The sequence below is a fragment of the Stegostoma tigrinum genome, chromosome 19, assembly GCF_030684315.1.
Source record: "Stegostoma tigrinum isolate sSteTig4 chromosome 19, sSteTig4.hap1, whole genome shotgun sequence".
Taxonomy (NCBI): domain Eukaryota; kingdom Metazoa; phylum Chordata; class Chondrichthyes; order Orectolobiformes; family Stegostomatidae; genus Stegostoma; species Stegostoma tigrinum.
In genome coordinates, this window is record NC_081372.1 from 35,132,383 (window position 1) to 35,156,841 (window position 24,459).

At 40.3% G+C, this 24,459-nt stretch overlaps 1 protein-coding gene across 3 annotated transcripts in view; it reads right to left on the reverse strand.

Moving 5' to 3' along the window:
* The window catches only part of ada (adenosine deaminase), a 60,758-nt gene extending 36,629 nt beyond the window's left edge, over positions 1-24,129 (reverse strand). The window contains exons 1-5 of one of the 3 annotated variants that reach the window (XM_048550367.2): positions 23,939-23,953; positions 20,301-20,362; positions 18,983-19,107; positions 10,055-10,177; positions 193-336 (exon numbers count right to left, since the gene is read on the reverse strand). In XM_048550367.2, coding sequence (XP_048406324.1) covers positions 193-336; positions 10,055-10,177; positions 18,983-18,996 — 281 coding nt within the window. In that variant the 5' untranslated portion in view covers positions 18,997-19,107; positions 20,301-20,362; positions 23,939-23,953. Of the gene's footprint in view, positions 1-192; positions 337-10,054; positions 10,178-18,982; positions 19,108-20,300; positions 20,363-23,938 lie in introns of all 3 variants that reach the window. The other 2 variants (XM_048550366.2, XM_048550368.2) reach the window with 2 other exon arrangements.
* Between the last annotated feature and the right edge of the window lie 330 nt (positions 24,130-24,459).

The window sequence follows — 24,459 nt, forward strand, 5'->3', positions numbered from 1 at the left end:
CTAAACTTTCTGGTGATAGTTACAGTATAAAAACAGTCATTTGAAGTTTAATCAATAAAAGTAACTGAGGAAAAGAAATTTTAAAATATATGAATGGTAAATAGAATTATATATGAAATACATTGTCAAAACACTAAAATAGAATTTTGAAGTAATGTATTATTTCTCAGGTGATGTGTATCAACTACTTACGGCTTTTGGTTCCAAGGAATGGGAATAACATTGAAATTGGCAAACAAATGAGGACTGTATCTTGCTTCAAAATATATAACACCTTCTTTTGCTTTCATTTCCACAAGCTCATAGGCTACTCTTTTCACAGCATCTCTGTCTCCACTGTATGCAACAAGAAAATAAATAAAAGTAGAGGATTATTTCCAGGCAAATTAATAAAAATCTTGTACATCAAGCATAACGCATAAACAAAACAGTGCACATAGTTTTTCAAAAAATACTCCAGTGAAATCTCACCTATCAGATAACATGGAATGAATGAAAATAATGCTTATCATGCATCTCAGCAGATTTGAGCTCATAAACACCACTGACCATGGTCTTGTACGGGCTTAGCACATGAATACAAAACATTCTTCATGTATAAAGAGTGTCCAGGGCATTTGTTTCGCACTCACATGCATATAAGCGATAAGAAGAGAGTTAGGGTCAACAATGGTCAAAAATGAGATCTATACTTTCTTTACTTTCTACATTCCTACAAATGTTAATAATTATTCTCTAGCAGAAATGGGAGACAGTAAGTGCCCAGGACACTGCTACATGAACAACAATATTATGGTTGCTACATGCCACAATTAATAGTGACAAACAATATGTTGATAAAACGGGGTTAATTAATGCCATAGAGAAACATAAGCATGCCTGTGCATTTCGAATCAATTGGCAATTGTTAACTGCATTCTGTACTGAAGTTCCAAGTTTATAATGAACAACACCCAAGAAGCTTTCATGGACAATCTTTAAGATGTTGCCAGAAGTTGCATATTAGCATCACAAACTTGCATTCAGCACTAGTCTGTTCATCTGTTTCCAAAAGAAATTTTTATTAACATTGCAGAACTCTATTTGAAAGCTTACACTTCTCTCAATAGGATTGCTTTTCATGACAAAAGCCTGAATCACTGAGTGGAACCATTATGCTCCACTTCCCTACAAATCAGAAACTTAAAAACAGTCAGCTTAAAGACTGTCCTGTTGCAGGGAATCACACATGCTGACATGTGCCATTCACAGCTCATAGAATCATTGAATGATAACAGCACAAAAAGAGAGTAGAATAAAGGGTTAACTATAGCCTTACTTTACAAATAGCTTGAGATAGCGATGGTCACTTATAAGAAATTAGGACCTGAGTTTGTTGAGTTCCATAGATGTCCACTCGTAGCATTCCCTGCATGTATTTTATGTTCCATAAAGCCTGTTATTATTCATTCACCTGAGTTTAAATCTGATCTGACCACATGCTGTCAGGTAGCCACTCTCCAATATGCTCATGCTAAAGCACAGTAAGCGGCCAGGTCAATGCTGAGGCCCAGGGTAAACAAAATGCACAGCACTGTAGGAAGAAGGTTACTGATCCTCTGCTGTCTGCAAAGGTACATGCCACCATCTTCTCCCTGCTACCTCACATTCACAGGGTCACCACTCAAATTCTCCACTGCATGCACATTTCATCAATGACAACTCTCACTGTTGCACGAATCATGTCCACTAAGTGACTTTTATCCACCTCATCTTCCCAAACTCTAAACCCTTTTTACACACTGCACTTTCTACTCATTTGCAGGACACACATCAGTACCTCAACTGCTCATGCATCATTATTAACTGCTCTTACATCCGATCCCATTATGCTCAATCTTTGTCGCCGTGTATTTAAGATGGTATTCAACTGGGCTAAGAGGGCTAGGACTACTGGGGGATGGGGTACTGGTGGACAGAACATTCCTCTCTCCTTTCAAGGAGAAACACTTCACTTTGGTCACAGAACATCACAGCTCATGTGGGGATGGGGAGAAATCCATGTCCAACCAACTCAGTAGGCTTCATGGTGCTGTGAAATGATCTCCCAACATGACCATGTGAACTCATTCTTACTCTGCACAAGGTTTCTCTCTTATTCAGGTGAAACAATGCCTTGAAGTGGCCATCAGCAACATACTCACTTCCGCGAAAGAAACCAATGAACCCTCAGGATGCAGAGGTAAAGCTTTCACCTGCACCCTCATCTGCTCAGAGACTTTCACTTCAGACTGTTCTCTATCTAGATTAAACTTGGGAACACAATATGGTGAGCACACCACTGAAACATTTCCACAGCTGGTTGGGCAAGAAACATTGCAGGTCACTGGCAGTCAGAAGACTGCTGAACAGCAAGCAGGTACTCAGCCTCAAGCAGAAGGTATTCCCATGGCCTCAGCCATTAATGACAGTTAAAACACACGACCATACACAATAACAGGCAGGTTTGATAGAGACAGTCGCTAAACAAGATCAGAGGATGCAGAAGCCCACCAATGTTATCAATACAGTGCGGGCTCTAACATGCATGTGTTCGGCTGTCTCCATGGATGCGTTGGTGACTGCTACGGAGTCTGAGCTCCAGCACACTCAGTGTATAAACACAGACCTGTGCTCTAACATTGTTGCCAGAGGTGCTCAGCATCAATGGCAAAGTGGGAGAGGAGTGAGAGGCCTCACCTCAAGCCCAGTACCCCTTCCTCCCAGGCAGACAGAGTGGTGCCTAAACAGCTCCTAAACAGAGAAGAAGCCACACACACACGATCCTCGAAACTGCTACTTACGACAATCCAGAGAAGCCAAGTTCATCCACCATCCACGGCTGTGATGCCAAAGCCTGCAGAAGTACAAGCCGAAGGAAGTGAGCCTACATTTATTCAAAACACACTCTGGAGCCTGGGCTAAAATTGTTACAGAGATAGTAGGAACTGCCGATGCTGGAGAATCTGAGAGGTTTCGCAGTGGGGTTAAAATTGGGGTTTCGCAGTGGGGGTAAAATTGAAGGTTCTCGACCCAAAACGCAAATGTTCCTGCACCTCTGATGCTGCTTGGCGTGCTGTGTTCATCCAGCTTCACACCATGTTATCTCAGGAGCCTGGCCTGTCTCGGCCCAAATGCCCTGGGGTGGGGGTGAGGGTGTGAAAATGCTGTGGTTTTCACGCTGACTTAGAGTCTCACTGGGAGCACTAATGCCAGAATTATCATAAATTGGAGTACATTTTACCTTACCCATTCACATCCCTCAAAACCTTACTGATGCAGTTCCACACACAACAGCCTATCAATTGGCCATCAGTTAGGTGACCCTCAACAGTAAATGTAGACCAATCATGATGGTAATCCAAATATGCCCAATTTTGTCTTCTTTTGGTGTCTGTACACAATATTCTCCAGCGACACTCACAAAATTGCATTTAGGAAAAAAGGTACGTTGGCTTATTTTCTCAACATACTGCATTTTTCTACATCTTGCCAAGTCAGCACAGCAAATCCAAGGGAGAAAGCCAGAGGCTCCTCTTCCGAAGCACGTAGATGAAGGACACAATCCATTGTACAAATGTGCCACCAGCAGGGCATACAACTGAGGTCTTATCAGAAAACTACAGCTCTGTAGACCATTTAAATCAAATCAATCAACAGAAAAAGTCATAAATATCTGATTATATACCACCTGAGCACAAGGCATAAGGTCTTAGGACATTTGAACTGGAGACTTTACCTCTGAGCTATTAGACAGTTATTAGCATCAGACGGTATATTTAGCACTGAAAGGTCATATTGTGTAACAGGAGTAGGAATATGAATTTCTTGGCAGCAACATTATGATTGAACTCTCATATCCAAAGTTAACTGCGGCTGGAAAATAAAATGACACTGAATTTTGAAATCTTTAAGTTAAATGCAGAACACAAAAAGCATATTTTGAATCCGTTATAAATATCCAATTGAACTTGAAGAATGTAATCTTCACCCAATGTTGTAAGCAAGCGATCCTAAGGCAAACACCTTCAGTTCTGACCTTTTTGTCAACACTTATTATATGAAGCAATAAGCAACGTGACTGGAACAAACCAGACCAGAGGATCCCAAATTTAAACTTTGGTAAATCCACTGAGCTCAACAAGAACTGTTGTATTGTACAATTGACCACAGCATTCTTTCATTATTTTCACCCCCCACAAAGCAAAAAAATCAGCAAATAAGATCAGCATCTGCAGTGATCTGAAGACAGAAGTCTGCAAGAATGCCACACCAACTCAAAATGAAGAATTAACAGTTGAGCTACATAATTGAGTGCAGCCAGCATCCATTTGAACAAATCCTAACAACTTCAAGTGAAAGGGAAAGCAAAGTTCTGCTTAATCAAAAAAACAGCCTGAAATGTTTGGCTTGTATGTGATAGACCAATACAGCAACAGACTGAAGTACTAAGTGATGGAATGCAGACATGCTGGCTGAGTACAGACACAAATGGCTGAATGTCCTTCTTCACTATAACAATTCTGTGAGTTTATGCAGCACAATTATTGACACTGAGCCTGTGAGGCTGAGCCCTGAAGCAAGTTTCCCCGTCACAGGGGGCAGGGAGCACTTCAAATGAACCTCTCAACCATTGAACATGCAATGCAGCTATATGCCTTAGTGCACTCAGCGCTGCTTTTATGGTATCTGTTCTACAGACATGAAAAAAGTAAATTAATTTGGGAGCAAAAGGAGATGCTGTATGACTTCATTTTTTTTTCAATATATACATGGGGTGCACTAGAGCCTTTTATGAAACGACAAGCTGTGAACATATTTTATTTAAGTCCAACAATATTAGTGCAAGAGTGTCTTCATTGTTAACACAAACAGCTGACCATGTTATTTCAATAAAATCATAAAAGTGCACACTCGAATTCACATACCCAGTTTTTTTTTTCTTTCTCTTTTGTTTCTTCGTTCCTGCTCAGAATGGCTCAGAGTGGTTCACTTGTGTCAACATTGGTTATGAAATCAGTTATGCCTGTTAATTTGTCAGCTCAATTTCTGAAGAGTAAGGGAATGACCTAGATGGACTTGGCTGTGGGGTTTGAACGCATTTGAATTTATGGAATCAGGAACAGAATATTGTTTCAGCAACAAAACCTATTGATACTTCAGTGATAAAAACAATCTTTAATTTTACACTTGCTATAAATACTAGCATATGCTGTATTCTTTCCAAGATGTTACCTCACTGCCAATTAGACACAATTTCCAATCACAACAAAATTATATAACCTTCCTTCAAAAGCTGCACCCCGTTGCTGATTGCTGGACAACTGGCACAGAATGTTAGAGATAATGGGAACTGCAGATGCTGGAGAATCCAAGATAATAAAATGTGAGGCTGGATGAACACAGCAGGCCAAGCAGCATCTCAGGAGCACAAAAGCTGACGTTTTGGGCCTAGACCCTTCATCAGAGATGGCACAGAATGTTAGTTTGGTACCATTGGTAGAATCTTGGCTCTCCAGTAGATGCACTGTTCCATTCTAGGAGCCGAGGATTTAAACCAGAATGTCATTCTGTAACTACAGGGGAAGGCTGTGTTTGATTAATTGTTCAATATCCATCTGTCGACTGCCATTCAAGATTCCATGTTGCTTCTGATAGACAGATACTTGCTAATTTCTTCCTTCAAACACAATAACCAAAAACAGATCCCATGATTATCCAAATAGTACTTGCAACATGTTGTTGAATATAAACTAACCAATCCCTTCAGAATAATTCTACATGAGGCCAATTAAAGTATTTGTCATATTGTCATGCACTGTACAAATACAAGTCTACTTTACCTTTAGGAGGTTCAACTATTTCCAATACTTTTTTATATTTTTCCACACCCACAGATCAATTATTTCATTTGGTGCTAAATCTCTCTCTTTTTGGCTGTCAGCTTCATGGAGGCTAGTGATTTTTCTCACCGAATCTTACTAAAGCAGGGTCCTAACAATTTAATCCACCTCAAGAATTTTGTCTGATTCTAGCTCCATTCTACTAACTGCTATTCCTGGAACAACTGCCATATATCACAGAATGGACTGGCAGCACTGGGATTGGTGCAGTCTTTATACATCAATTATGAACGCAGACAAGTAGTGTCAGTCTGTGGCTGTTCGGTATGGTTCCTGACATGATTATCCTGGACATGATGGTTAGTGGGGTGCGTGACATTCGTATCCTCACCCGGTATGAGAACAGCATTCTAAATGTGCGTACACAAGCAGCAGACTGACCATGTCCAATCCCCTGGACTGGTATCAGAAGCTGCCTTTGACTTACTTGATTATTGGCTGCTGATAACCTCAGCAAGCTTTCTGGCTTTGTGCCTGTGCTAAATAGCATGGCAATACAGCAGTATTCTGAAACTGTTGTCTCTAGCAGAAGGCCAAGGTGTAAAAAGGCAAGGCTGGGGTTCTGTGAATATCCATGTCAGCTGAAAGAGAGGGAGTGCAAAGACAGCAAGCAAACAGGCTGGAGATGCAGCCCAGTTCAGTCCATGAGCTAGGTGCATGTCCCTGATCGCATTTTCCTTGCTGCTGCATTATAGTGGCAGTTGCCACTGCACCCTGAGGTGCAGCATTTAAGTGCAGAAATGTACTGTACATCGATAAGAGAAAGCCATGAGAGTTGTGAGAGGCCGGCACATGTCAGAATCCACTGTGCTTAGACTTCAGGTACCCATGGAGCATGCCATGAGGTACAGGTGCCTGTTGTTCAGCATTTTGGTGCAATATGTCTTTTGGTACAAGAAAAGAGCTGCAGTTGCCAGATACCCACTCTAACTTCCATATCTAGAAATGTCAAGTCCAATTTATTCACAACGGATGGTAAGATAGAAAGCCGTATTAATGAAGCAAGTCTTGCAGTTAACAAGGTTGTTAACTAGCAATAGTCCCCTTCTTAATAGGAAACTTCTCAGTGCCTGGCAAGAATCTCTTCTCAAAATCCAGAACTCAGTCAAGAAGCATAACAGGTTGCTCCCGATGTTGAGAAAAGCTTCATGGGACTTCTCAGGCAATTTTTCCAGATTTCTTGCCAAAGTCCACGTCATTCAGGCCCCTACAATACTTAAAGGGAACCTGTTCTGGAAAAGGTCATAGCAGACTCAACATGTTAAGTCTGTTTCTCTCGCCACAGAAGCTGCCAGACATACTGAGTTCCTCCAGCACTCTGTTCTCTGTAGGATTCAGCGCTTGGGGTTTGTAGGGCCTGGCTATTTGCACATTGTCCATATTTGGATATGCTGAACAAATAAAATAAAATAATTTACACTTGTGTAGAATCTACCAATGATTTTGTCTCCCCATTGACCTTTACTTTCCTATTTCCATTTTATGTCAATTACTGCAGCATGAAATTGGTTATCAAGATGAAACATACGATAACATTCAGCATTTGATTTTCTATTTTACAAACTGTGAATATTAAACTTCGAGCAGTCTGATGTTGGTAACGAAATGGAAAAAGTGCCAGGTGCTTTTAAGTAACAAAGTACAGTTACATTAATAGAGTTCACATACAGAGAAGTATATAGCCATCTGCATGGATGCAAATTTCAGTTGCAAACTGCATAGCTATTGGTGGATTGATAATTACAGGGCAGTAATTCAAATGAAAAAACTCAAAACTCAATTGAAAATCTTGACATTTTAAAATGATAGCTTTTCATCACAATTTAATTATGTTGTTTCAAATATTATTTGTTAGATTAGGTACAATATATTTTGCAAACATAAAGATAATGTGATGCCAGTGAAAGGATAATATAGTGAAAATACATTTAAGGATACATGACACTGCTTCTTGTTCAAGAGCAATACCAGCAAATTACTGAGAAATAGAAAATACACTAATTGTTTAAGGGGGAAGATACCAGGTCTCTTCATACATGTTATTTAATGACGGTCTGAAAGTATAAAGCAACAACACATGCAAGCAAAACTGTAAAAGATAAAGTGTAGATTTAACATCCTCTTGAATCTGCATGAAGTGTTTGAAATCTTTCAAATATTTCTTCCAATATTTAGTTGATTCATTCAAGTTACTGTTTTCAATGCAATTAAGTTTTCCTCTCTCCATTTGCTGCCACAATCAGGTTTTGCTCTGTATCTTCTGGTTAGTCCTTAAAAGTCCCAAACAGGACGTCAACACTCTTGGCAAAACTTTAATTCTTCTCCAGGCTCCAAAGTCCTCAAATAATCATTGCTGCCCAACATGGCAAGTATCTTCTCTTAAATCATTATTTTAATGGCCATAAATTTTATTTTTGCAGTGCTCATAGTTTCAAAGAACTCTGAAAGTCACCAATGGCATGGGCAACTGCTCACAGTGCCAGGGGCCTGGGCTCAATTCCAGCCTTGAGTGACTGCGTGGAGTTTGCACATTCTCCCCCTGTTTGCATAGATTTCCTATATGTGGTCCAGGAATGTGCAGGTTAGGTAGTTTAGCCAGGCAGGGTTATGTGGATGGGATGGGGAGTGGGTTGCTGGTAAGACTCAATGGGCTGAATGGTCTCTTTCTGCATTGTCGGGGTTCAGTGATTCTATGACTCCCTATGAACAGCTTCATGCATAGTCAACAGCCTTCTCACAACCCCCATCGTCTTCCTTCCCCTCTCCAGTGCAATCTGTCGTGGTTCCATTTCTACATATCTAAAGAGAGATTTCAGCATTAGCTACTTTGCTGAAGTCCACACAGTAACTTGTGTTGTGCATCATCCTAGGATCCCATCTGTTACACAAGGGTATTGCCACCAACTTCTGTTCCATTGCTTGGGATCTGATTCCCAATTTCAAATCATTGTCCCAAGTTTTCCTTCTTTATATCAGAGACACAAAAATATTCCTTTCCAACCCTTGGAGTGCACTTTGTACCTGAAGTCACAATTTGATTTGCCTTCCCAGATACAATTTCAAGCATAGAGGTGCAAGTGTTGCTTGGACTGGAGTGAAGCTTCACATTTCTCACATGATGTATTGCCAGGCTTGTTACTGGTTCTCTCGATTATTAGATGACTAAACAGCTGTTGCATTTCAACCACTGAAACTCTGTCATCTCTGAGCTTTACTTCTCTTTCTTCTCTCCACCACAAATGCAACCCTAGTAGCTACTCCCTATCCTGTGATTTCTCATTCACTTCACAAAACTCCATCCTCTGATACTGTTGTTGTTTTAGCATTTAAGTCTTCCATGTCCTTGTCAAACCTACTTCTGGAATCATCTCCAGACTAACACGTAACCTCCACTCTTCTGGTTCTAGTGCACTGGGTATTTTTTGCTTTATCACCAAGGGTGAACATTTACCCACTTCATTTTTGTCCAAGAACTTTTTCAAATGTTTTCCATACTGTCACCTTTCTCTCTGTTTTCAAAAGTCAACCTTTGCCAGCAAATATTGTGTCACCTCTCCCTGACTCCTTTCAGATTACTCAACTGGGCATGCAACTAAAATAGCCGGACAATTTATTGACTGCCTTTTCATGAATTTGGATAAGAACCTGTCCATGAGTAGATGAGCAATACTCCAGGTGGAAGGCAGTGTGGCTTTCTGTAATTTCTTCAGATCAGTCTCCAATGCCATCATTGCGTAAAATTGCCTTGGGGCACCAAAGGCCTTCACAGGAATAACAATTAGACTTCTTATGCCATTTCCACCTGCTATGAGACATCAAACTGAACATTTATAGGTCGAAATATGATTCTGTGTGTTAAAGTATCCCAGATTTATTGTGGAGAATAGGACAGTTTGCCAGTCTGAAGCTAGAAATGGGGCCTCAATTTCCTTAAAAACATCTTGTGATGTTTCACCGTTTTATTGGTAGAATGCAACTGAAAGCGACATTTGCAGTATTCTTTTGTTACATATCATGGCACATTACTCAGATTAAACCCACTATTTGCCTTATGGACTTAGATAGTCAAAAGTAAAAGCAAATCTTGGATTTCATGCAAACAACTGAAATATTAAGATATTGTCTTCACTTACGCAATAGCTGGCATGTAGTAGCTAAATATTTCAAGAAATTGGGTGAGGTTGCGGGGTTTATCATATCCAATGCAGTCCATAAGCCCTTCTACCGAGTCTGCTGGCAATTTGATACCTCGTTTTCTACAAATAAGAAAAGAAATCACGACAGACGAATGTCCCAGGCAACCTCGGATAATTTCACAATTATCATAATCATAATCAATAATATAGTTTTATGTGAAATATGCTATTACATGCAAAACATCAAGAAAAATGCTACAGCAAATAGCACAATGACCTTATATTTTTAAATAAGCATGACAATTCTCACAGGGATTATTTTTCTGGTGTAATCCCTCTCTATGGGAGAAAATGCCATGTCACAGGTTTGTTTACTTTTGCAGATGGGTGGGAGGGGAAGAAAAGGAAATATTCTTTTTGCCATCATAACTAAGGACAAAGAACAAAGAAAATCACAGCAAAGGAATAGGCCCTCCGGCCCCCACAAGCCTGCGCCAATCGAGATCCTCTGTCTAAACCTGTCATCTATTTTCTAAGAGTCTGTATCCCTTTGCTCCCTGCCCATTCATGTGCCTGTTCAGATTCATCTTAAAAGACACTATCGTGTCTGCGTCTACCACCTCCACTGGCAACGCGTTCCAGGCACTCACCACCCTCTGCGTAAAGAACTTTCCTCTTCTCACTTTGAACTCATGACCCCTAGTAATTGAGTCCCCCACTCTGGGAAAAAGCTTCTTGCTATCCACCTTGTCTATACCTCTCATGATTTTGTAGACCTCAATCAGGTCCCTGCTTAATCACCGTCTTTCTAATGAAAATAATCCTAATCTACTCAACGTTTTTTTCATAGCTAGCGCCCTCCACACCAGGCAACATCCTGGTGAACCTCCTCTGTACCCTCTCCAAAGCATTCACATCCTTTCGGTAATGTGGCAGCCAGAACTGTACACAGTACTCTAAATGTGGCTGAACCAAAGTCTTATGCAACTACAACATGATCTGCCAACTCTCGTACTCAATACCCAGTCCGATGAAGGAAAGTATGCCGTATGCCTTCTTGACCACCCTATTGACCTGCATTGTCACCTTCAGGGAACAATGGACCTGAACACCCAGATCTCTCTGAGCATCAATTTTCCCCAGATTTTTCCATTTACTGTATAGATCGCTCTTGAATTAGGGCTTCTAAAATGCATCACCTTGCATTTGCCCGGACTATAAGACCATAAGACATAGGAGTGGAAGTAAGGCCATTCGGCCCATCAAGTCCGCTCTGCCATTTAGATCATGGATGATGGGCATTTCAACCATTTCAACTCCACTTCCCTGCACTCTCCCCATAGCTCTTGATTCCTTGTGAGATTAAGAAATTGTTGATCTCTGCCTTGAAGGCATCTAACATCCCGGCCTCCACTGCACTCTGTGGCAATGAATTCCACAAGCCCACCACTTTCTGGCTGAAGAAATGTCATCTCATCTCCGTTTTAAATTTACCCCCTCTAATTTTAAGGCTGTGCCCATGGGTCCTAGTCTCCCCACCTAACAGAAACAACTTCCCAGCGTCCACCCCTTCTAAGCCATCCATTATCTTGTAAGTTTCTATTAGATCTCCCCTCAACCTTCTAAACTCTAATGAGTACAATCCCAGGATCCTTAGCCGTTCATCCTACGTTAAAACTACCATTCCAGGGATCATCCGTGTGAATCTCTGCTGGACAAGCTCCAGGGCTAGTACGTCCTTCCTGAGGTGTGGGGCCCAAAATTGGACACAGTATTCTAAATGGGGCCTAACTAGAGCTAGACTGAACTCCATCTGCCATTTATCCGCCCAACTCTCCAGTCTATCTACATTCTGCTGTAATCTCTGACAGTCCCCTTCACTATCTGCTACTCCACAAATCTTCGTGTCATCTGCAAGCTTGCTGATCAGACCACCTACACCTTCCTCCGGATCATTTACATGTATCACAAACAACAGTGATCCCAGCACAGATCCCTGTGGAACACCACTGGTCACAGGTCTCCAATTTGAGAAACTCCCTTCTACTACCACTCTCTGTCTCCTGTTGCCTAGCCAGTTTTTTTTTATCTGTCTGTCTAGCACACCCTGGACCCCATGTGATTTCACTTTCTCCATCAGCCTGCCAAGGGGAACATGCAATCTGGCACAATCACAATTGTACAATACTATTTTACAGATGAGATCAATGAAGTTGAAAAAATTGTGATGGTTAAAAGGAAATTCTGCAGAAATATACAATGATAAACAGTAACTACTTTAATTTACATGGCTGACTTTGGATAGTTACTTAAGATATTCCACCTATGATAGCTCATCAACTAACATCGACTCCAAGCCAAATGGCGGCCTATAAGGAGGAATGCACAAAACCTTGGTCAAAAGAAGAACTGGAAGGAATTGAACAGAACATTTAGAGTGTAGATACATAGACTGTTGCTTGTCGGAACTAAATGCCCAGGCATGAAACCAGTTCCTGTCTTTTACTGGTATATTGTGTTCCCATTGATTGCTCCACCCACCTGAAATGCATCACAAATGGAAAGCAACCCAACATAACAAAGTGACTGATCCATAAGATCACTCCAGCTAGAATAATAAAAGTGGCACCAATGGGTTAAAAATATACAAAACATGATTTTCAACTCCATGTAAGGGTTTTGTCACATCCAAGAAACTTTGTGTAATCTAGACTCACATTTTAGCACAGAACTGATGGAAGCCGCAAAGTTCAATGTACTGTTTTTCAGATGAGACATTACAGCAAGGTCTGACTTCCTTCAGTATTCCCTGGGATGGTGAATTCTAACAATCAACAAAGTTCAAAGAAATGGCAATGCTCCTCTATCTCCTTCTTAAAAGGAGATGCCAGATTTGGAGTATCTTATCTGTTTCAATAAGATCGGCTAACATCATCTGAATTCCTCTGGATACATACCTAACCTTCTCAACTATTCCTTATCAATCAATCCCTTTATCCCTGGAATCAGGCCACTGAAATGTCTTTGAACTGCTTTCAATGCAATAGAGTAATGTTGATGTGAAAACTTTCATTTTAGGAGTTATCATTAGCATTGTACAAAATATTTATTTGTATTTTTAATATTGTTCATTTATTGTATCAATAATAATAGCCATTACACAGTTCATGTTTTCCAATTAGCAATGTAAATAAATTTAGCAGGGTAAATTACTATCGCTTTGTAAATGACAGTAACATTGGCCCAGATTGCAATTTACTGCACTGCAATGCACATTTTTCAAATTAGTATCTGTTTGAAAAGTGAGCACATTACCTGAATATGGGCTAAAATTTTAAGGAGGACATGAGGAGTTATAAAGTTGACTTGTTACGGAAAGCTTGTACAACATATACCTTTAAAAATAGGATAGTATTTCCAAAAGCCTTGGCACACAAAATAATGGGATTTTTACTCAAAAATTGTGCACAGACAGCAGATCTGTCAGAACATTTTCAGGAACGCACAATTCTGGATTCTCCCACACACTATGCTGTCTAAACTGTGTGGAGGCCATGGTGACAGTTATCCAGTTATGGAGGCTCCTCCAGCAGAGAGCTTGAGTCAATTTCACCACTGTAAAACTGCTGTGTATTCAGGTAACCTGGCCCTCAGCAGTCAAAGTCAAAAAGCGTGTGCAGTTATATTGTCTCATTACTTCATTTAAAATTCCAATCCAGGCACCCTCTGTCCTCAGTTAAAATCAAAAATCGGTAGGTTGGTCAATCGGGAAACATTGTCTTCATGCTTTCACCCCCAACTCCCACTATCCAACCGAAGCATACCATTTTTAAGGCTAAAACTCCCTTCCATCTCTACTGATCTCTACCTTTATTTAAAATAACAAGGTGATTTTAAAATAATAAACACAACCATTTTTCACAACCTTTGACAATTTTGCTGGAAGTAGCACCTCCCTTGCCTAATATGAAAAATAACACAAGTAAACCTCCTTTTTACTACTTCCAAAGTAATCTTCAGAACAAATGTTAGGACCTCACCCTACTTAAAATAGCAACAGCATTAGCCACCTTCAATATAACACCTAATCACTTTATGTTAATTCATCAAAAAACTTTCACCCATTGAGTACCATATGCAATTTTGCAGTGTTATGTATTCCTTCTCCCAATAATGTGTTAGCTGTTAAGTCCATGGATAGCAATGTATTAATAGGGCATGTGATTACATTCACTAATTCAAGCCTTCAGCATGTTGACTTTGTAACTGGAGAACACACTTCCTGAAATTTAACCTTCACAAGACTTTCCGATTTATAGATGGATATCAGCGGTTCATATAGCCACCCATACAAAATGGGAATTCACAGCCAAGTGTCTGACCTGTTGCCAAAAATGTTTTTTGGAAGTTCTGTTTGAATTTTGCCAGATTAAGAAGCTATTTCAGAAGCTTTGTTTTCTTTTCTGCTGTCCACTTAACTAGTCAAATAACCTGGTGACCAATATAAACGGATCTAGGTATTCTACCAAGAATTTTCTGAAATCTTCTATTCAATTTCCACCACGGTCATCTGACGACATATGTTCCTTTTTCTATGCAAAAGCATAATCTGCACATAGCTTCCAAGCAACAAAATCTTTTGTACTGTTGAAATTATGCAAGTTCTGCTCTAGTTAATCTTGCTTGTTGTATTCTGTAAAATAATAAAACTTTTGCTTGTTCCATTGATCACCTTGAAATTTCAAATATTTATATTGAGTCAATTGGTTTCCCCCAGGTGTCCAAGCCTACTCGCTGGGGCGTCCAGTTACTCAGATCAAAAACGAAAAGTTTCTAAAATTCATAAAAACATGCTTGGAATCTAATTAAATAGATTCCCATTTTGCCATCATGGAATTATGAGATCATTTCATTCAATTGTTGCCCTTCATTAATATTGCATATTACCTTGATACAAGCAAATGCACAGACATCTCCAAGTTGGCAAGCTGTTTCAGACTCTCAGATTTAAACTGCCATAATTAAATCCTCCCTCCTTAGATGGTGAGTGATCTGCTTGCATTTGATTAATTACACAACTCGTCATATTGCTTTCCCTTCCCAAATTCTCATTAACTGAGAAACTCAATGGTTCAAAACCTAGACAGTAAAACCAAGCGGGCAACATGTCACATTTATGTGAGTCCATGGCTGTGAAAACTATCTTTCTTTTCACTTTAGATAGAATTATTTCAATAGCAACGAGTGCCTTCATTGATAGTGTGGACCCTCTATCCACACAATGAGGCAACAGCAACACTAAGCCACAAAACATTAAGATGCTTCCTTGCATGTGGAGTTAAGCAGCCACCTCTGGTTTGCTTTAGCACAGAGGGACAGCCAGCAGCCTCTGGCTGACAGGTAACTTTAGCACAGAGGGAAGCGTAGGCAGCTTGGGGCAGTAGGAAACAGCGAAGCTTACATGTAAGAATCGGGGGATGGAATGACAAGTGCAACAAGATACTGCATCTTCATTAGCAGGAGTTAAGGCAAGTCATGGTCACTCTTGCCCAAATACAGGGAGGGTGCATAGGCCCTTCAAAAACCATAGACACCAGGGTAAAGTAGATACAGGAATGGCAATGTAAAGGGGCTGAATCAAAATGAAGGAACAATGAAAGGCCATGAGGGGTACATGGATCACAAAAGAATAAGCAATTGAAGAAAGTGGGTAATTTGTGGGTCACTGAAACAGCTTGCAAGTCACTAATACGAACTCCACAGTTTGAATCTCAACGTACTGATCTGAAAATCAACTGTGTCAGCAGGAATTAATGTGAGAAATAGCACATCCAAAGTGGGAGGAATATGTAATGTTGGAATGTGAGACTCTACAGGCCTACTGTGGTCATCATGACTGTGGTGATGAAACAATGCTATTCATTTGCTTCCAATTGACAGTTAATGAGGAAGTCAACACAGAATGTCCAATTTTGGCATGTGTATGAGAAGTAGTCATTGGGAGTACATTGTGCCCACTAATCACCACTTTGTGATCTCAGAGATCAATAAAACTCAAGAGATCGAGGAACTCCTAGTTATAACATCATCTTCCCAATGGGCCAAGGTACATAATTCCAAAGACAGGAAGTTTGCTGGATGGGAAGGGGTGGGGAGGGGTCGCATGACAGGTTCCTAAATCCAAGGGATCATGGATTTTTATGGAAAACCTCACATGAGATTAGCTACCCCACTCTAAGTGTATTACATTTGGTTCCATGTGCGGACTGCACACTATTTTCTGTGCAGCCATAACAATCAGTTTTGTTGGGAAAGATGTCAGCATTCAGGATTGCATTTAATAACAAGCATTATTTCACTTACTTTGTCACAGCTTGTTTCGGCTTGGGAAAGAATGGCCAAGGTAAATCTGCTGGTATTCTGCAGTGTTGCTGCTGCAAATAAACAGGCACAGAAGGCAGGAGAGGAAGCCATTTCTGCCCACGCAATTTGAACAGCGGCTACCTCTGGTTACTGCACAACCTCCAGAGACAGAAACAAGAGCACAAGATCCCCCATGAATTAGGAAGGTTCAGGCAGAGAAATGTGACTACAGACTTCAGCGCAGTGTCTGCAAATGACTGAGGCTCAGTGCAGGGACACAGTGACACAGAAGATGGGAGCAGGAGCAGGATATTCAACCCCCAAGCCTGCTCCATCATTCATTATGACCATGGCTGATCATCAAGCACAATATTGTAGTGCCACCCTCCCCCCAGAAGATGAAGAAGGATGACCCAAGTTACCATCTTACATCTATGCCAATTGCTGGTCAAGAACTTGTGTTCACAAGGACAGAGTGACAATTCCATCTGGGTAGCCCACAAGTACATGGCTACCCTTCAATAGTTTTGTAAGCAGATATTTCAGAGAGCTGCCAGGGAATTCTGTGCAATTTCACAGTCCCCAACTCATAAGTGCATCTAGATGATCACTGTTTACTTTCACCACACCCCATCTGTTCATCCCGTTTGCCCAGGTACGTCCTGTATACAAAAGAGCACCACACAATCAGTCTACTCTCAATCATCAGTAAAGTGATGAAAGGTGTCATCAGTAGAGCTATCAAGCAGCAATAACCTGCTCAGTGACGCTCAGTAAATAAAAACTGAAAGAGCTGAGAAAGGGTCACCGGACCCAATATATTGACTCTGATTGCCTTCTTCACAGATACTGCCAGACCTGCTGAGCATTTCCAGCATCTTCTGTTTTTGTTGTCAGTGACACCCAGTTTGGGTTCCACCAGGGCCACTCAGCTTCTGACCTCATTCCAGCTTTAGTTCAAACAAGGAAAAAAGAGCTGAATTAAAATGGTGAGATGAAAGTGACTGCCTTAAGACATCAATGCCACATTTGATTGACAGTGGCAACAATAGGCCTGAGCCAAACTGGAATAATGGAAAGAAGGAGCAAACTCTACATGGTTGGAGGCATACCGGGCACATAGGAAGATGGTTGTGGTTTTTGAAGGTCAGTCATCTCAGCTCCAGCATCTCTGCACGAGTCCCACAGGATAGCGTCCTAGGCCCAAACATCTTCAGCTGCTTCATCAATGAACTTTCTTCCATCATAAGGCCAGAAGAGGGGATGTTTGCAAATAATTGTACAATGTTCTTCAGATACTGAAGCATTCCATGTTCAAATGCAACAAGATCTGGACAATGTCCAGACTTGCGTTGACAAGGGACAGGTAATGCTCAAGCCACACAAATGCCAGGCTATGATGCTTTCCAATAACAGACAATCTTACCACTATCCCTTGACATTCAATGGTATTATCATCATGGAGTCTCCCACTATCAATATTTGGGGGGGGGGGGTACCATTGACGAAAACTCCACTGTGCTCACCACACGATACAATAACACAAAGTGGCTATAACAGCAGATCAGAAGCTTGGAATACTGCAGTAACTCACTTTCTGATTTACCAAAGCCAGTCCACCAGTTACAAGGCACAAGTCAGAGTGTGATGGAATACTCTCTCTTGCCTGGATGGGTGCAGCTCCAAGAATGTTCAAGAAACTTGACACATTCCAGTACAAAGCAGCCTACTTGATTGGCACTGCATCCACTCCCGTCAATACCAATGCACAGTAGCAATAGTAGGTAGAATCTACAAGATGCATTGCAGAAATTCACCAAAAAATCTTTAGACTCATCTTCAAAACCCACAACCACTTCCACCTAGAAGTGCAAGGGGAGCAAATAAATGGAAGCATCATCACCTTCAAATTCCCCTCCGATTCACTCGCCATCCTAATTTGGAAATATATCACTGTTCTCTCCCTAAGGGTATTGTGCATCAATGTACAGCGCATGGACTGCAGCAGTTCAAGAAGATAGCTCACCATCACCATCTCAAGGGCAACTTGGAATGGACAGTAAATGCTGTCCAACCAAGCAATGCCCACATCCTACTTGTAAGTAAATTTTAAAAATCCCAGACCATTGAAGATATTATGTCGTCCCCATGATACTAAATTCAAATGGAAATATTCCCCCAATATCTTTGCTCAATCAGTAAATTGGTCATTAGGAATCTGGATATATCTTGAGGGGCATAAGTGAAACATATAACAAACAAGTCATTATCCTCCTGTCCACATATCTAACACCAACAATGACTCTGCTTTGAATGCAACTAGAGTGCTATGACTTATGGAGCTTGTGTGGTTATTGCACTCAATGACTCATGCCGTTTAACACTGGATGCATTGGACTCAGGTAACCTTTCATTCATCCTGGATGTCACAGGCACGTGCAGCTGGTTTTGACTCGAGACTAATTCTCGCCTTGCTGGCTGGTATTATTATTGTTAAGAACACAGGAAGAATACAATACTTTCTCACACAAGGTGAAAAGAATGAATAATGGCATATTGTACCCTTTACTTGTCATCAGGAATCATGTCTTCTTCAGATTCCCCAAGGTAGAGTTCATCCTTCACCTAGTACATATTGATTTCGATGCAAATGCGCATGGTTTGAACAATGTGGAAAGTCAAAAGACCTAGATATAAATGTTTGAGTAAATCATTTCACAGTAATTAAAAAATAGAAAGTCCATCAAAGTAACTTTCAATGGTCTAAGTAACAATGAAAATTAAAGCAGCATTCAGTTTGAAAATTTGTAATCGCTATTGCTATTAGTAGGAATACAAATATGATAATTATTCACTGTTTTGGCTCTTGAAAAAGGCAATTGGCACAAAATCTAGTGAAATTGCAATGAAATGTAAGTAATGGTATTAACTAAAGGAAGAACTTAGTGTATTTAATCAGATTAAAATGGTATTAATAGAGAAAATAGTGGAATTTATGAGAAGAAAATCTCTGACCTGATTAACTTCATCCAAGAGCATTTGAAAAGAATGAGGAAATTTTAGGTGCATTGGTCATGATTTTCCAAACCCCTCTGAATTCAGGAATTAAATCCTTAGGTTAAAAAAATGAACATGTAATTTCGTTATGCAAGGAAGGGAGGTAGGAGAACTGTGACTATATCAATTATGGGCAAGGCAGTGGAGTCCATCAGGGACAGACTGGCAGAATGCTCACTAAAGCATTAGCTGATTAAAGCAAGTCAGCATGGATTTGTGAAAGTTCAGTCATGTTGAATAATTTAGTCACATTTTTGAGGCATGTTGAATAGGGTAGTGTCTATGGATACTGTCTAGCCAATCTTCCAGAAATCACTTGATGTCTGTGCAGGAAAGATTATTGGTTAAAAATAAACATATGTGCCAAGATCTGGAGCTAACTTTTTTACATGGATCAGTAATCAACTGAGAAGTATGAGAGATAAAGTGAATAAATTCTGATTAGCATATTGTAACAAGCGGTGCTACCCATGGATTTATTTCAATGACTTCACTTTCCTACATTACCACTGTCAGAAATGCTAAAGGAAATGTAATTCAATGTGGGAGAGTGTGAGGATTTCCACTTTGAGTCCAAGAATAGCAAAATGGAATCTTGATGGTGAGATTTTAAAACCTGTGGAGAAGAAAATAAAGTGAAGCATCCATGCAGACAAATTATTAAAAGCTACTGCATTGGTTTTGCAGAGGAGGGAAAGGAGGCCAAAGCTGAGAATTCCTGCTCATGTGATTAAATGAGATTCCACCACATTTAGACATATTTCAACTCATGTGACAAAAATAAACAGACTGCTTTGATTTTACAATCAGGTAAGCAACTTACGTGCCAAAGTATAAAATTGTCTCAGGTTTTATAGCCCCATCAAGATGAAGATGAAGCTCCACCTGTAACAAAAAAAGAAAATTTTGATAGATGTGTGATTTCAACTTTGTTATTCTAAATATGGTACTGCCGTAACTACAGGCTGTACTCTGCAACTCAAGTAATGAACTGCATTAATAAAAGTGAGCTTCTCTTTCATTCTCGCACACAAATCTTTCAGGTGACTCTTAATCTTGTTTGTTGATGTATACAATATCTCCAGGTGATAAATAATTTGCAACAAATCACAAAATGCAAAGTGCAAAGATGATGAACTTTGATCCTAAAACAATAAAGTCAATTGTTCCTATTTTTGTGCAATTATCTGAATCAGTGAAATAGCTTTGTACATACCAGGTGCAACAAGTAATGAAGGTACATCTATTCTGACCCTTGTATTATATAATCAATTCCACATTATCTTGTTTACACAAATCTCAAATGTATCATGTTTTGGACTATAAAAGGTTCCAGCAGGTCAGCAGAATGAAGGGAACTGAGAGTAAGAAGACTTGAGAGTCTCGGGATCATGGGTGGTGCAGGATTTGGCAAAAACATTAGATTAACCAATAAAGGAGTCAGTAATCCTAATTAACAACTCTGGTTGTCAGTTCATTAGCTTTCTTCCCGTGTCACAGTTAGGTTCTGACAATAAAATTGTCATCCTATGAACTCTTGACATTGTTGCTGTGACACTTCTCAGGAGACCCAAGGGATCATCAATGGGAAGAATTTTTCACATTCTATTCACCCTTAATCCATGCAGAATTAGGATGTCAATTTCCACTTCTATCATTCAGCTTTAATATTTTAGGAATGGCCTTGAAATGGGAGCAGGAGCCATACCAGTTCTAACTCCAAGAAACAGCTCAGGAGGTGATATCTTAAAAGTGATACAATGCTGTTTTTTTCAGATGTTAATTATCTTCTAATAAGCAAATCCTAGGATTATTTTGACACTTTTATGCATGAATTGGTTAGAGTGTGCACCATATACATTCAGACCAGTTCAACAGATGGTGGAGCCTAAGCGCAGCCAATGTAAGGTTGCCTGGTCAGGTAGTGGAGAAGTTGCTTCTCTAAGCCTCACAAAAAACTTGGAAGATATCACCCTAGGATCCCTGCTGTCTCAGCATACACCTTTGTCTTGCAAGTATTATGGATAGCTCTGATTTAGTAGACCTGATCTGGATAAATGCTCCATGACACCCATTTGGCTCTGCCCAGTTCACCAGGCCTGTAAAAATAAGGTAAATGCCTCAAAATCACAAATACAGTCAGCACTCCTCTCCCCAAATCCTAAAACCTGAGTGAATCAGAGAGTTTCATCTTATCCTTATGGCTGTAAAGTAAATTAGGGAGAAATCTCTGTTTGAATGCTCCTTTCCATTAACTCTTAAAATGTTCCAGAATTTCCAGAAATTCAAAGGCAATACTGTGGATAATAAGGAAAAGCCCCAGGAGATAGGCCATTAGGACAATCGTCATGACAAAAGATCATAACTCCAGATCACATAAGGGCATACTGACTTTAAATAAAGCATTTTTTTAAAAGATAGCATATGGCCAAATTGACAGAGAATGCAAATATTGAACAATGTAATTCAATGATCGTCTGGAAGGCCTGTGTGAATTATCAACAGCTTCAAGGGAGACCATGGGATGTCATATAATATGGGTGCCAAGGAAGGACAGGACTTCAAAGAAAGAAATACACTGCAAACTGAACTATAATCCTCTGATTTATCTCAGACTGTGAAAACAACTTGGGAAACATGTGAAGGACATTTTTGTGTTTTCCACTTTCAAGAATATACAAGAACGGTTTCAAGCCCGTTTCGTACATGCCAGTAGGTGAATGTGGGTGCTAGGTGGACCACAGCTGAGAAAAACTCTGGTGATCCTTGTGCTGCAGTTACAATTTTGGACGACTATCTCTCTCTCTCTCTCTCTCACTAGCTGAAAGCCAGAAAGCAATAGTAACTGCAGTTGAAAGGAAACTTGACAAAGGCCTTTCAGATGGTGGTCACTTACCTATATCCATACCACCCATGTCATCCAACATAACAGCCACAACGTCTTCTCATCTCTTGTCACTGAACTCTCGGTGATTGGTAAGATTAATTAGTTTTTGAGCTCACGTCTGATTTCTAAAGTGCCTGTTTTGCATTATTATTTCCTTTTGCGTTTAATAACTATTAAACTCACTCTTCAATTAGCTCAAGAAAGTCTGACTGAATGGGCTTCCTTTAAGACATTCGTTTAGCCTGGAGAAAGGCAAGGGATCTTTGTTGCAGTAACCTCGTTCCAAATAACCGATACGGCACATGATTAAAGAAGTCAGTTCATTCCTCCTCACCCTGGAGGTTAACAATGTGGGGAGATCCAGCCTGAAACTGGAAGAAATTGAGGAATTTCACCCGTGAAGTGTTTAAAAAACACTTCTTTAAAAAGTGTATTCATAACTATTGTTTCCTTATAAAATATCGGAGGTAAGGCAAAAGATAGTTTGACTAGAACAGGCAGATAGGAGTTTGGAAACGGCCACCTCTCGCGTATCCAAAGTGAGGCACTTTTAACACTCCAAGTGTATTATGCATTTAAACTGTGTCAGAGAAGCCAGAATCTTCTCGTCCATTAAAGACGAGCTCTCAATTTCCAATAATGCTTACAGCTTAACGCTGCCTCTCTCACTGGCTCATGGCGCTCAAAGCAGCAGCTGTACGCAAAATCCGATCTTAATCCGGCTTGAATAAATTTCACCCTTGACATTATCATTCTACAATCAGTTTAAAACGTGCTAAAATAAACACGTATGAAACAAGGCAAAGCCAGAACCGTTACGACATTCTGTGATTTTGCAACGCTGCTTGTTTCAGGATATTGTACAACTGCACAAACTTGTCAACGTCATTCCTGGAAGGAAATATGCCACAATCCGCTCCCAGAGAAACATCTTGGCTCACATTGTTCAGTGGTTTACACACATCAATCCCATCTCAGTGAGCCAAGAATTAACTCGGCCCTATTGGTAAAGCATTTCAGTTTTAACTGAAAGATGTGGAGGTCCCCCCACTAAGTGCACCAATGCGCCAAAGCATTGCCATAATCTGCTGGAAGCAACAGCAAGTTTGCACTCTAAATGCATTATAACTTCTCAACTCCTCGGCCCGGATGGTCTAATTTTCAGCAACTCATACACCTATCTTTATAATATATGGCATAACCTATTTAAAAGTACAAGGAATCGCACAGGACAAGTTCACCTCACTCCGATTGCAATCGATTAATCGAGATCTTCGTTTTCTATGACTTGCACCAAGCACGGGGCAAACACGATTATATCTAAAATAAAGGCGACTACTCCGATCGAGGCTTAAAGGTAACTAAGTGATCATCCTTCTAATCCCTTAAGTGTAACTTTAACAAAAATGAACATCAAGATAATTCAGGACACGACCAAATCAAATATTAATTTACAGAGAAGCCATAATCCGTCTTTAGCAGTAATCATTATTTAACTTCATATTACGATAACGCATAATAGGGGATTACAGTTTGGCTCGGTAAAGTTTTAGCTGCTTCCTCGCGTTTCTTACCCTGGGTTTGTTGAATATCTGTACATTGTTTGTTGAGTTGTGTGCCATGTCCAGCCTATTTTGTTTTCTTCTCCCAGTGAGCGTGATAGTTTCAGAGACGCAAAATCTAGATGATTTTTCCCCTTTCCCTTTTGGGCAACCAACAGCTCGACTTCCTGCAGCCTATGTCCATTTTAAAGACTTTCGTCCCGCCTTAGTTCCGCCCACAAATCCAACGTGAGCACCTGTCACAACTCAGAACCTCCGCTCCTTTCACATACGCTCGGTATCTTTACGGTAGTTGTGGGGTGGTATTGTTTAGATCATGGACAGGGGTTGCCTGTCATGCACATTCTATCAGCTGGTCCCCATTGGGAATCAGAGACAAAGTGAGTTCCCTTTTGGAATTGAAGGCTTTCTGTCAAACGTATCCTTGGCTGCCACTGTTGCGTCAACAGATTGAAGAGCTAGATACCGAAGTTAAACAGTTGGGCTGCATGAGCTACTCCGCATGAAACTCCAACAGAATTCCAGAGTTGGGA